The sequence below is a fragment of the Malania oleifera genome, chromosome 5 (genome assembly GCF_029873635.1).
Source record: "Malania oleifera isolate guangnan ecotype guangnan chromosome 5, ASM2987363v1, whole genome shotgun sequence".
NCBI lineage: Eukaryota > Viridiplantae > Streptophyta > Magnoliopsida > Santalales > Ximeniaceae > Malania > Malania oleifera.
In genome coordinates, this window is record NC_080421.1 from 56,782,496 (window position 1) to 56,796,116 (window position 13,621).

The 13,621-nt window shown below is 36.0% G+C and overlaps 1 protein-coding gene across 2 annotated transcripts in view; it reads right to left on the minus strand.

Annotated features, from left to right (window-relative positions):
- The window catches only part of LOC131155304 (transcriptional corepressor LEUNIG_HOMOLOG), a 30,829-nt gene extending 18,741 nt beyond the window's left edge, over positions 1-12,088 (minus strand). The window contains exons 1-8 of one of the 2 annotated variants that reach the window (XM_058108340.1): positions 11,795-12,088; positions 11,552-11,651; positions 11,322-11,406; positions 11,065-11,162; positions 10,709-10,818; positions 10,241-10,533; positions 10,063-10,138; positions 9,847-9,958 (exon numbers count right to left, since the gene is read on the minus strand). In XM_058108340.1, coding sequence (XP_057964323.1) covers positions 9,847-9,958; positions 10,063-10,138; positions 10,241-10,533; positions 10,709-10,818; positions 11,065-11,162; positions 11,322-11,353 — 721 coding nt within the window. In that variant the 5' untranslated portion in view covers positions 11,354-11,406; positions 11,552-11,651; positions 11,795-12,088. The remainder of the gene's footprint in view (positions 1-9,846; positions 9,959-10,062; positions 10,139-10,240; positions 10,534-10,708; positions 10,819-11,064; positions 11,163-11,321; positions 11,407-11,551; positions 11,652-11,794) is intronic. The other variant, XM_058108341.1, reaches the window with a different exon arrangement.
- Positions 12,089-13,621: the final 1,533 nt, after the last annotated feature.

Sequence of the window (13,621 nt, forward strand, 5' to 3'; positions counted from 1 at the left end):
GGGCACAAGATGATTGATGGATCATACCAAGGATTAGTCATATAGATAATGAATTGGGTACTGAAGTACTGCTTAGCATTGTCACTGCGAAGTATCTTGAGTGGCATATCAAACCGTGTCTTTATTTGAGAACAGAAGGCAAAAAAGATATTAAACAACTCAGAACAATCTTTCATTGAATACAACCAAGTCATTCTATAGTAGTCATCAACAAATGTAACAAAGTATTGAAACCTCAATTTCGACATGACACGACTAGAACCCCAAACATCAAAATGGAAAAGCATGAAAGGACTATCTACCCATTTATTGACCCAAGAAGACAAGTGAACATGATGATGTTTTCCCAACTAACAAGATTTACACTCAAGACTAGACACAGAACTCAAGGTAGCATCTAGCTGTTTCAATCTTTCCAAGGATGGACGACCAAGGTGACAATGGATTCGAAGGGTGTAGCAACAACTCTGCAGACTATGGCAGAAGAGAGAAACCCAAAGTAGTAAAGTCCACAAGCTTCGCGTCCTGTGCCAATTGTCTTTCTCGTCTTCAGATCTTGAATAACCACAAAATCAGTAAAGATGGTTACAGAACAATTTAGTGCCTTTATAAGCTTACTAACTGACATGAGATTGAAAGGGAACTTAGGAATGCACAAAATAGAGAAAAGGCAGGAGTACAATTTACTCTTCCTATTCCTTTAACTATAGTTGTGGACCCATTGCAAAGGGGACTTAAGGTGGATTTTTAGGATATTGGAAAGCAAAAAAGAAGTTCGTTACACCTGTCATATGGTTAGTAGCAGCAGATTCGATAATCCAAGGACTAGTGGGAGAGATAACATATGACATACAAATTGTAGGATTACCCGTTTGAGCAAAAGATGCACTGTGATGAGTTGCTTGTTGAGATGCTTAATACTATAGGAACCTTGAATACTCCTCCTCTAAAACATTTATAGTATGTTGTTCACCTAAACAAGTGCTTGACAAGGGAAACACGCTTTTGGGATTCGAGGACGCCATCCCGACATAAAACCTCAATACAGCAGCAAATCAGAATTATACAGCGAACAAAATGCTCTTGGAATACCAAAATGAACCTCTGGACCGACCAAAACAACCACAAGCAAACTTCTAGACCAACCAAAACAACCACAAATGAGTCAACCACTGATTGAATCACAAAAGAGCCACCAACAATCGGGCATAGCATTGCCACAGCCCTATAAATTAGACTACACACACTGCCACTGCCACAAGGCACCAACTGATCACTTTAATAATATTGAAGAACAACTAATGAATTGCCAGTAGTGGGTGATTGAAAAAGGCTGAATCTTTGAACAAAAAACAAGACCAACAACTTATACCATGGTCTATGAAGGAAATCAGGCCATTCTGGAAAAAAAATCTGAGCTGAAAACTTGCTCAAAATAATCTCATGCGCAGGGGCTTGGAGTTAGAGCTACCAGCCTCCAGCCGGTGTGTGCCACCGCTTGGAGCTCTCCCTAGCTATGAAATTTTACAGGTCAGTTGATTGGCTGGTTCAGTGTGTTTCTAAGTGGTTATTTTTGCAAAATATGAAGGATTTATTTGTGTTTCTGAGAGGGCAGCAGTGTCCAGGATTTTCTGGCAACTAGAGTCTTTTCCTGCAGCTCCTAGAATTTGCTTCTGGTCTTTGGTGGTGCAAATAATCCCTCTACAGCCACAGGCTTGAGGTTTAGGGTTTCTTTTAGGGTTTGGTTTTGGTTCGAGGTTTAGGGTTTGGTGCTGTTATGCACTCAGGGTTTAAGTCAGATCTTGTTCTAATACCATGTTGAATAATTGGGTAAAATGGAAGACATAACCTATATGATAGGTCTCTCCCACTGTTTATAATATATATCAAGCACAATGCTAATGATCATAATACCCTCACTAACTCACACTTAATAACATAACTCTAACACATAATAATAATGCTAAATGACCCAACAACCATTAATACCCAACAACCATTAATACCCAATAACCATTAAAAATTACCAACTCTAATAAAACCTAGATGTATACTAATCATCCCAAAATGCAATGATGTAATTTAGTGAACTGCATTATACGACAGCTACCTAAATCCTCACTTTTTATAGTCAAATTTGTATCAAAAGGTGCATTTCTTAACTTGGATCTACTCTGTGAGGACCAATCCAAGGATTTGAATTTAGAGCACTTCACTCCTGCATATACTATAAATAGAAGGGGTGACCTATTGCTGTGATTGGTCTTCCAATTTACACAACACTGTAACATCCATATCGTTACTTCTATTGACACCCTGTTTTGTCCTAGGTCAATTTAGCCAATAATCAGGATAATTTTAGGACTAATTGAGCATTCAAGGGATAAATTTTGAATCTAAAGCAGTCAATTAGAGCACTGCTCTCCCTCCCGATGCTGTAGTGTGCAAATCATGCATCCAGAGTACATTGAGGCCTCAGTTTCTTGTTTTGGAGTCACTATTTAGTTAAAATTGGGTGTGGTTTCTATTTAAATTGAAATGTAATGGAAGATAAATCTTGGGTGTTGCCCAAACACCTTGTGAGGACAAGAAGAGCATTCCTTTCAAAAGCAAAGGGAAATTTTAGAAATCTTGAAGCTAGGGCATGCTAGCTTCCTTTTCTCTATAAAAAGGAGGCCATGCTCTCACCCTAAAGGAGGTTTTTGGGGGTTGGGGGGGGGGGGGGCGGAGGAGGCACAAATGTTGAAATCAAGAGGGAGAACAAGGAGAGACAATTATCAAGGGTGGGAGAGTTCAACACAAGAAGACAAACATTCAATCCCAAAGAGGAGACCAAAAGAACACGTGCATCTTCAATTGCTTGGACTAGATACGTTTAACCAAGGAGAAACATTCAATCAAAGGAGGCACACGTTCAAGGGGGAAGATTCACTCACTTTTGGAGTTGTAAGAACACACACACGTTCACCAAAGAGAAAGAGGTATGATCAGGAGGAACCACACATTGAAGGCTTGAGGAAGAATTTCTCCAAGCTAAAGATCTTGTTGTCAATTCCATTGAGTGTTCAATGCTAAGAGAAAAGTTTGAAGAGTATATGCTTCTAAACTCCCTCTAATCTCATGTATGTTACGTGTCTTCATGTATCTTTGGTGGAAAAAAATTAAAACATGCACTTGAAGATGTTGGTATGAAACACCATGGATTCTAGGTTAATGCTAAGATTTAACTTCAATAATGCTTAAAGCTTCAATTTTTATAACATGTGTGCGCTAAAGTTTGAGTCTTTATTACGCTAGTGTATGCAAGCAGTGATTATCATGCCTTATTTCTATTTTCTTTAATTTAGGTTTTTTAGTTACAAATTTGTTATTTTTAAATGAATTTTAAATTGTGTTGTTTCAATAAAATTATTTCGGAGTGTTTAGGATACATTGTAGTTTTTTTAATTATTTTTTGATTTAACCTATTTGTTTGAATTTTATTTAATTATAGTGGTTATTAATTACAACAACAACAACAAAACCAAGCCTTAGTCCCACTAAGTGAGGTCGGCTATATGAATCCTTTTCCGCCAATTTATGCGATCATGGACCATTTCTTTTGATAGATTCAAGGATATGAAATCCTTACTCACTATCTCCTCCCAAGTTATTTTAGGTCTACCCCTACCCCTTCTACTGCCCCCCACAGTAACTTAGTCACTCTTCCTCACAGGTGCACTATAAGGCCTACGTTGCAAATGTCCATACCATCTGAGTCGTCCCTCCCTTATCTTATCTTCTATAGGAGCTACATCTAAGTTACCACGAATATGTTCATTCCTTAATTTATCTTCCAATGTTAGACCACTCATCCATCTAAGCATTCTCATCTCGGAAATTTTTACTTTTTGGATATTATGTTTCTTCGTCACCCATCATTCCGATCCATATAGCATAGCTGGTCTTATAACTGTCCTATAAAACTTCCCTTTCAATTCTAAGGGTATTCTACGATCACATAGCACACTTGAAGCACTTCTCCATTTTACTTAACCTACTTTAACTCTATGCATTACATCATCTTCAATTTCTCCTTCAGTTTGCATAATAGATCCAAGGTATCGAAATCTACAAGTGCTATTTATTTCTTCATCATCAAGTTTAACTTTGTCTTCAATATTCCTCCTATCATTACTAAAATTACGTTTCATATATTCTGTTTTATTTCTACTTATTCTAAAGCCTATAGATTCCAAAGCTTCTCTCCATAATTCTAACTCAACTTCTACTCCATCCCTAGTTTCGTCAATTAATACAATATCATCTGCAAACAACATACACCATGGAACCTTCTTTTGAATACTCTTAGTCAATTGGTCCATCACTAAAGCAAAAAAATTAGGACTCAAAGCAGATCCGAGATGTACACCTATGTTAATTGGAAATTCTTTAATATCTCCCTCTATAGTCCTTACACTAGTCATTACTCCATCGTACATATCCTTAATGACATCAGTATACCTACAACATACACCCTTTTTTTCTAAAACCCACCATAAAACTTCCCTAGGTATCCTATCATATGCTTTCTCAAGTTCAATAAATATTATATGCAAGTCCCTCTTCTTTTCCCTAAACTTTTCCATTATTCTTAAAAGATAAATAGTTTATGTGGTAGATCTCCCAGGCATAAAACCAAATTGATTTTCTGAGATCTTCATTTAACCTTATTCTTTGTTCAACTACCCTTTCCCATAGTTTCATCGTATAACTCATAAGTTTAATTCCACGATAGTTATCACAATTTTGAATGTTTCCTTTATTTTTGTATATAGGTATTAAAGTGTTTTTCCTCCATTCATTTGGCATTTTCTTAGTTTTTACAATTTTATTAAATAAATTAGTTAACCATATAATTCCGTTATCACCCAAGCATTTCCAAACTTCAATTGGGATGTTATTTGGTCCCAGAGCTTTCCCATTTTTCATCTTTTTTAGTGCAAACTTAACTTCGTTAACTCTAATTTTGCGAATAAATTTTATATTTTTAGTCTTAAGTTTAAGCCTTCTATTTAGTTTTCGTTAAACAACTTACTAAAGTAACTTCGTCATCTTTCTTTAATATCTTCGTCCTTAACCAAGACAAAATCATCCTCACTATTTATACATTTTACATTTCCTAAGTCCTTGCTCTTCCTTTCTCTAACTTTAGCAAGTTTAAATATATCTCTTTCCCCTTCTTTTGTACCTAATCTATCATACAAACTATTAAATGATCTATATTTAGCTTCACTAACGGCCCTTTTTGCATCTTTTCTTGCCACCTTATATTTTTCAAAGTTATCTTTGTTTCTACATTTTTGCCACGTTTTATACCAAAATCTTTTTGTCTTTATGATTTTTTGTATATCTTTATCCCACCACCAACTCTCTTTGCTACTCAAGAATCTTCCCCTTTATTCACCTAAAATCTCTTTTGCTATCTTTTTAATAGAGCTAGCTAATCTATTCCAAGGAGTATTTGTATCTATCCCATCCTCTAAGGTCCAATCCCCATCCTTGATCATTTTATTTTAAATTTTATTATATTTTCTCCTTTTAGGTTCCACCATCTAGCTCTCCTACACTAGTTTATTTTATCATTTTTCTTCCATTTTTTAATGCATATATCTAACACTAAGACTCTATGTTGTGTGGTTAGGCTTTCATCTAAAATAACTTTACAATCCTTGCATGATAAACGATTTACCCTCCAAGTTAAAAAAAAATCTGTTTGACTTCTATTTTGTCCACTTTTAAAGGTTATTAAGTGTTCTTCTCTCTTCTTAAAGCAAGTATTCATTATACTAAAATCATATGACATAGCAAAGTCTAAGATTATCTTCCCAGACTCATTTTTGTTTCCATACCCATATCCTCTATGTATCCTCTCATAATTTTTATTATCTCTTCCAACATGTCCATTTAGATCTCCTCCTATAAATATTTTCTCAGTCGTTGGTATGCCTTGTATAATACTATCCAAATCTTCCCAAAATTGTCTCTTAAGATTTTCTGCTAAGCCAACTTGAGGAGCATAAGCACTCATGATATTTATTATCTCTTGTCCTAATACCATCTTGATTTTTATAATTCTATCACTTACTCTAGTTACATCCACAACGCTATCTTTTAAGTTTTTGTCTATACTAATGCCTACTCCATTCTTATGTTTTTCTTTTCCAGTCTCCCCCGCCCACTTAGTTTCTTAAAGGCAAATTATATTAATTCTTCTTCTAATCATTGTATCCACAATTTCCATACTTTTACCCAAAAGTGTCCCTATATTTTAAGTTGCTAATCTAACCCTAGTTTCCTGAACTAACGTCTTTACCTGCCCACCTCCAGAATGATGCAGGAACCCTCGCATGCTTGACACCGTACCCAGGCGCCGTTCGAGGCGACGACCTAGCCCACCCTTTCCCACTTTTCGCTACACTCGGGTGGTTCAAGTGCAACACGTCACTCGTAGGGGATGCCCCGATAAAATATTCGGTAAGGATTCATATCATAGTGATTTGACAAATTTTACGCTAGCTGTCAGCTACCTAACGCAACCCTCCTCCTTAACTCAGGCTTGGGACCAGCTCTGTGTGAAAAAATTAGGACATTAAGTGCATCACAGGCGTAGTTTATAGTGGTTATTAATTGGTTTAAAAAAACAATAATTGCAAAAAAATTAGATGAAGTACCAAAATTTAGTTTATTTAGGTTTTAGGACTTTTCTAGACATAGACTTGACCTTAGAGTCGGTACCAAAAAAAAAAGAAACGGTTTCAATAAGGGAAAATGCTAGGGTTTTTAGGGTTTCTCTGGTGAGTGTTAATTAGGGTTTCTAGTTCTTGTTAAAGAGGCAAAATAAATACCGAAAGTCTTTTTAAGGCAAAAAAATGCAAGGGAAAGTTTCCAGTACATAAAGTAAAAATGTTTACTTATACACAAAATGTCAAATTTACATCTTTAACTTAAATTTTTTATTTTTTTAAGATTAGGTAAGATTAGTTGAAATAAATAAATAAATAAATAAAAGGAAAGTCTTTTTAAGGCAAAAAAATAAAGAGAGAAAGTTCCCATGTGCATAAAATCAAAATATTTCCTTATACATAAAATGTCAAATTTGCTTATTTAACTTAGGGATTTTTTTTATAGGTAAACAAGATTAGTTGAAATAAAAAAGGAAAGTCTTTTTGAGGCAAAAAAAAAAAGAAAGAGAGAAAGTTTCCATGTACATAATAAGTGTTTCCTTGCATATAAAATGCCAAAATTGCTACTTTATTTTAGGCGAGTAAGGTTAGTGGATATTTTTTTTTCCTTCTGTGCATTTTGTGAATGTTAATTGATATTTGCTTCCTCAAATTAGATCCTTTACTATGGTAACTTTGGGTGCATGTTTTGTTGCTCATATTAGTATGTTCTTCCATGCACAATATCTTGCTTAAACCCTAAAACGCTTTAATGAATTAGACGATAGATCCCCAAAGTGGCATGTTATTGTTCTTCGTGTGGTTCTTGAGGGAGGAAATCCTTACAACTCTACCAGGTACCCGATGGTTGCAAGGTGGAACAATATTTAAAGGAAAGGCAACCCAATTCACTAAAGAATCAAAGACCATTCTTGATTAATGTTTGCACATCTAGAATTTATCATGGTACCATTCAAAATAATGGGTGTGTAGGGGATAGTAGTACCTTCCCCTCACATAATTGAACTCTCGAACATGGCTCTAGAACGTAGATCATAGACTATTGCTTCCTTAGGCCCGAGGATTAGCTAGAGACCAATTAATCGATAGTAATTAGATGAACTTATCCACACCTAGACAAAAAAGGTTAATGACAACTCTGTGAACCAATAAAGAGCAAGATGAAGGACGAACATATTTTTTGATAGCTATCCCCGTTGAGGCATTGGATCCCGGTCCACACGTGTTGACAACTTCATTAAGTAACCCATCTATTAGTTTACATTAATGTTTATGAACTCAACAGGTCACCCAATGCCCACTAATAAATCTTTTTCTTTTCTTTTAAAAAAAAAATGAAGCATGGCATCACTACTATATTTTCCTACATCAATTTGATTACTGGAAACTTTATATCAAAACAGTTTGAGCAAAATGAGAAAGTGCACAAGGTCCCCACTTCTAATATGGTTTAAGAAAGTAAACTCTGGGCAGCCTTACCACTATATTTCAGCAGAGAAGAATTCCCTTGGGATGGTGGAAGGCAGATTCTACTCAAAATAAAAAAATAATTTTATAGGAGTTTACTAGGATGGCCACTAATAATAGATCTACATACAATAATTAAATATTGTAGTGTGTAGAAGATATCTCAAAATTGAGTGAAATTGTTCAATAAGTTCAAAATAAAAGATCTAGGGTTAATCGATAATCTGAACCACTTTACACTCCATATTAGGAGGTGCCATACGAATTAGGTAATTTCTGTTGTGGTAATCACAGTAATGAATTTCATGCATTAAAAATTGAATTCAGCTTTCGCAACCACAACAACATCTGTTATGCAACAAATGTCATAATGTGCAGATCAATGCTGATGCAATAAATGCATGAAAGAAAATCAGCAACAAGAGTTCCTGGGTTAGGGTCGAAACAGAACAAGCTTCCTCAAAAAGATTCAAGAAAATAAACGAATAAATGAATTTGGAAGAAAAATACGATTCTTCCATGCAGGAACATCGCAGGTGCCAGTGGTTGAATCCTCATGTTCATAAACAACTATGGGCCAGGTAATTTACTGAAGGGGGGAACCCCCTTGAACATCCATTCATTTTTCCAGTTACAGATTTTGCTTCAGAGCTAACTTATAATTTGTCCATTAACTTTTCCAGTTACACTTTTGCTTCATGACAATCAAATATATAAGTTGGAGTGATAGATCTATCAGCATAAAAAATAATTAAATTCATAAACATTTATAATCTGTATTCATAAGCTGTCATATTTACCAATAGATCTTCCACTTATAAGGCAGTCCAGGTTTTAATGAACAAAATGTCGAGTGCTTAAGAAGAAATAGATGCTCCAAAAAAAAAAGTAGACTAAATGAAAATGTTCATAAGGATTAGTACATATTAGCAAGTAGCAACACAAGAATAACCAAAACAATAAATGAATGTTCTGACAGGAAGCAAGAGGTGGCAGCAATTATAAACAAGGTAGGACAAAAGTTGTTTAAGATAATGCAATCACTTGTAAGAAAGACCAATGGATGCACCAATAAAGGAAAATCCAATCAAGTTGAAAGAACCAAAGAGGAAGAACAAGGGGCATATATAGAGGCCAATAATTCACCTGACTTCTTGAAAGGGTATGATACTGGATGATGGCAACTGGCAAGGGAAAAATCATGTTGCTTATATCAAGTATTTGGAACTTAAGGTTGCATTAAGTTAAGTACATACATAAGATTCGCACAATAATTCAATGCTTTTAGTCTTCAACATACTTTTATCCTAAGATGCTGAATTTCAACATCAAAACACCTACCATAAGTGAATTCTCTCTACTCAAGTCAGGCTTAGGAATGAATCTGCCGATACAACACATTTACAGATGAAAGTAAACAGTAACTAATTTACTGGTGTTTCTCCACTAGGTAAATCAACCTCTGAAGATAAGTCGTCCCAATACTAATTAACCTGTGGTTGTCCACGAAGTTATGTCACCTAGTCCAGATAGTTGTGTAAGAGAAAATTTCAGGCAATTTTGGCATATATATCCAGATCCATATGCTCTTTGGAAAAGTAAAATTTACACACATTTAGGATGATAATATATCAAGAGAGTTGGGTGACAATACCTGCACCGCCTAGTCCTGATTTTGACTGTAAAATTGCTTGTCCATAAATTGATGAAGGATCCATGGGCAAAGATTTTTGAGTTGCACCCAAGTTAACTTCGCCTTTGATGTCCTACAAGGTCCATAATGATGGAGCTCAAGCATACTAAAAAGTAAGAGAAAGTAACCATGAATTAAACAGAAAAACCAAAAAAAAAAAATAGCTCAAGTAGTTACAGTGGTCATTTGGGTTCGTGCCTGGATTTGCTGCAAAGCTGCAGACATGCCCCCAGAATTCCCTTGTACCAACGGACTGAACGAATGGATCAAGATATAAGAAGAATGTCCTCAACTATTAAGTAAAATAAAATCAAACACAACCTCAAGTTTGTGAATATGGTATGAAGAAATTTACCTTTGAGGATTGGTTGATGATTTCAGTAGGGCCATCCTATTGGCATCCATAAGCGCTGGAGATGTTTCTGGATCCATTGAATGGGGATGTTTCATGCGCTCTTCATACATTTTCATCGCCAGTACACTGGCTGATGGCTGCCCCATTATTCCTTCAGAATTCATAGCATTTATTGAACTGCCAAGGGGAGGATGACTAGAATCCCTTCGCTGCAACTGTGCATTGCGCTGCTGCATGGCTTGCAATTGGTGCATTTGCAGCTGTTGGTGCTCCCTTGCCTTAATTTGTTGTGCCTAGTTTTTATGAAAAATTATTTTAAAAAGAAGAAAAAAAACGAAGGAAAATAATTATTTTGAGGAGGGAGAATAACAAAGAAATAAAATAACAAAAGCCACATTTAGTTTTTCATAGACAAAATTGTTCAATGATATCAGAGTAACTACAAATGATTATGAAAATCAGAGGCACCTCTATGTAAGCTGCAGCAGCCTCAGAATGTTTCTCATTTGTTCTTGCAATAAAGATGTCCCAAAATACAGACCACCATTCGAAAAGAAATCCTCCAGGAGCATCAATTGCTGCAAAGTCAAATTATTACATACATAAACAGTTTATATTCTACATCAAGCATTCTAAATTATACATACAAATATCCATTCTATTAATTTTCTATTCCAGAAGGAAGGAAGAAAGGAAAATTTATTCCCAACTGATCACAATTTATTGTTCAATAAAGACCATGTTACAACAATTAGTTACCAATTCTTCTAACCATATATGATAATAGACTAAAATTTTGCGATTCCATAGGCTAACAACATTACCTACTGGATCCGTGGCAACCTTCCCTTCCGTCATGAAAGCTTTTGCAGAAGCGTGCAATTTTCTTTTCAACAAATAATCATGAATATAAACATCAAGCCTAGCAAAAAGGGAGAGGAGTAAATTAAGAAGAAGAAGTAAAGATTAACATGTTGCTTGCTTGACAACAGTTGACACTGGCATTTCCTAGAAGGCAAATAAACCCAGATGAAATTATCAAATTATAGATAGGAAAAGTGAAGAATAGAACATGACATACATCTTGTCAGCTTCCCAATTGCTCTGTGCCATGGCTAATCTCCAACTCGCAAAGAGAAAAACTTAAAAGCGATCACAGCTGTTCTCTGCAATCAAACCTACATAGCTTTAGAATTCTCAGACGTATTAATTCAATTCATAAAATAATAACTGAAACAATCTATGGCAAATATGTCGATTGAAAATGAAGCAATTCCAACTATTCTCCCACAATCAAGGTCAAAATCATACCAGTGTGATGGATCGAAGCCGACATTACCAACTCGCGCTTCTCTGCCCGCGAGATCTCCACATCTGAAGCCGAAAATCAAACTAAATCGCCCGTAAAAATCTAATCAAAATTGATCAAAATTTAACGCATGAGCAGCGCACAGATCTTCACTAATACCAGAAAAAACATTCAATATACTTCAACATCAATTGCGATCTAGAAACCACGCGAGCTAATAAAACCTCAAGAGTCCAGGGGCTTACCAAGCTTTAGCTGAGAAATTTTTTTTCTGTCCTGCGAAAATAGCGGATACTGAGAGCTAGCTGAGCTGCAACAGCTGGAAGGAGAAATCAGGAAAATATCGCAAAGCGAAGAAGCGCGTCGCGAAGGAACCTAACCTTAGCCTCGGACGAGACGAGTCACGTGTACTTTTTCGTTTGGATTTAGGTTCGTGTAGGAAATGTTCGACGCTTAGTAGGCTGGGGGTAGCCGAGGCGGTCACGCCACCGTAGAGCGATTAAATTTCGAACAAATTTCAGGAGATTAGAGGTTAGTTCGTACGCTGAAAGGAGAACACCCTGACGTGGTGTGTCCCTTGTTGGTTGCAGCGTAAATATTGGAAAATGGCGGGGCCTTCCTCGTACTGAAATGCCATGTCAGGTAGACCCCACTCTGATGTGGGTCCAAGTAATCAGTCCCATGCCATGCCTAGAGAGCCCTCACCCCAATACAATTTATTAATTAAATATGATTAGTCGCCCATATACTACCTGGGAACACGTGTCAAGATATTAGCAGTGTTAGGGTTTCACCAGACCCTAATCCCTCCAATAAAGAACCTCCTTAACTTCTCAATCCCCACCAATGAGTCACATATGAACTAATGAAAAAAATCCAAATCACTATTATTTGGTGACTCCCTCAAAATCAAAGCGGCATACATAATGGAGATCGACAATTGATAGAAGAACAATAAGTTTGCAATCGTTTGTTCGTGTGATTTGTAACACATGCTCTTTGTGATCAAGCTCATGCTCATTAATATCAAACTCAAATTCATCTTTCACTAAACATCATCATCGTTGGCGTGTTTGAGAACATGTTCCTTGAGAGCCCGAATCAACAAATTTCTTCAGAGAGATTGAAGATCGAGACAAACACGTATTCAATAGATCGTCAAATTGATAGTCTAAAAGATCCACCACTACCTCATTTTGGATTATACTCTTCAAGCCCTCAAATCATTGCATCTCTTTAGGGAGATCGAAGATCAAGACAAATAAATCTTCAATAGATCATCAAATTTACCATTTAGAAGACCAGCTACTTTCATGTTTGGGAACATGCTACTCGAGCCCTCGATTTGGTAGATCTTTTTAGGGAGATTGAAGATCAAGACAAATGCCTCTTCCATGTATCTTCAAATTGATTATTCGGAAGATCCACCACCGCCATGTTTGAGAACACGTTCCTCCAGTCCTCAAATTGACAGATCTTGTCAAATAAATCAAAGATAAAAAAAAAAAAAAATTAACTTTCACATATCATTAGAATTAATCATATAGAGGATCCACCATGTCTCATTTGGGAACATGCTCCTTCAGTCTTCAAATTGACAGATCCATTTTCAAGGAGATTGAATAAGAGGATACTTACTTTGCTATTATAAAAATATTTTGTTGGAATTGGTGTGATCCTAAGAGGGGGGTGATTTGGGTTTTAAAAAACTTTTTGGTTAAAATTAAACATTTATGCTGATTCAACACATATCATATCTCATTCAATGTACACTCGTGTATATGAAATAATTAAATCATGAGTTTAAGCATACACGTGTGCAGTAAATCTCATTTAATTTAAATGTGTGCATGCAAATGATTATAATGATAAGTAAACAAGCATACACATATGAAATTTAAAGTGTAGAAAGTAAATGAGATAGGGAGAGAGTGACACACGATATTTGTTGTCGAGGTTCGGCCAAACCAACCTATGTCCTCGCTTTGAGCATACCCTCCAAGGATTATACTAAACCTGCTCACTTAAACGGGTCGAGCAAAAGCCGTTTACAATGTCCTTACGGGGCGGAC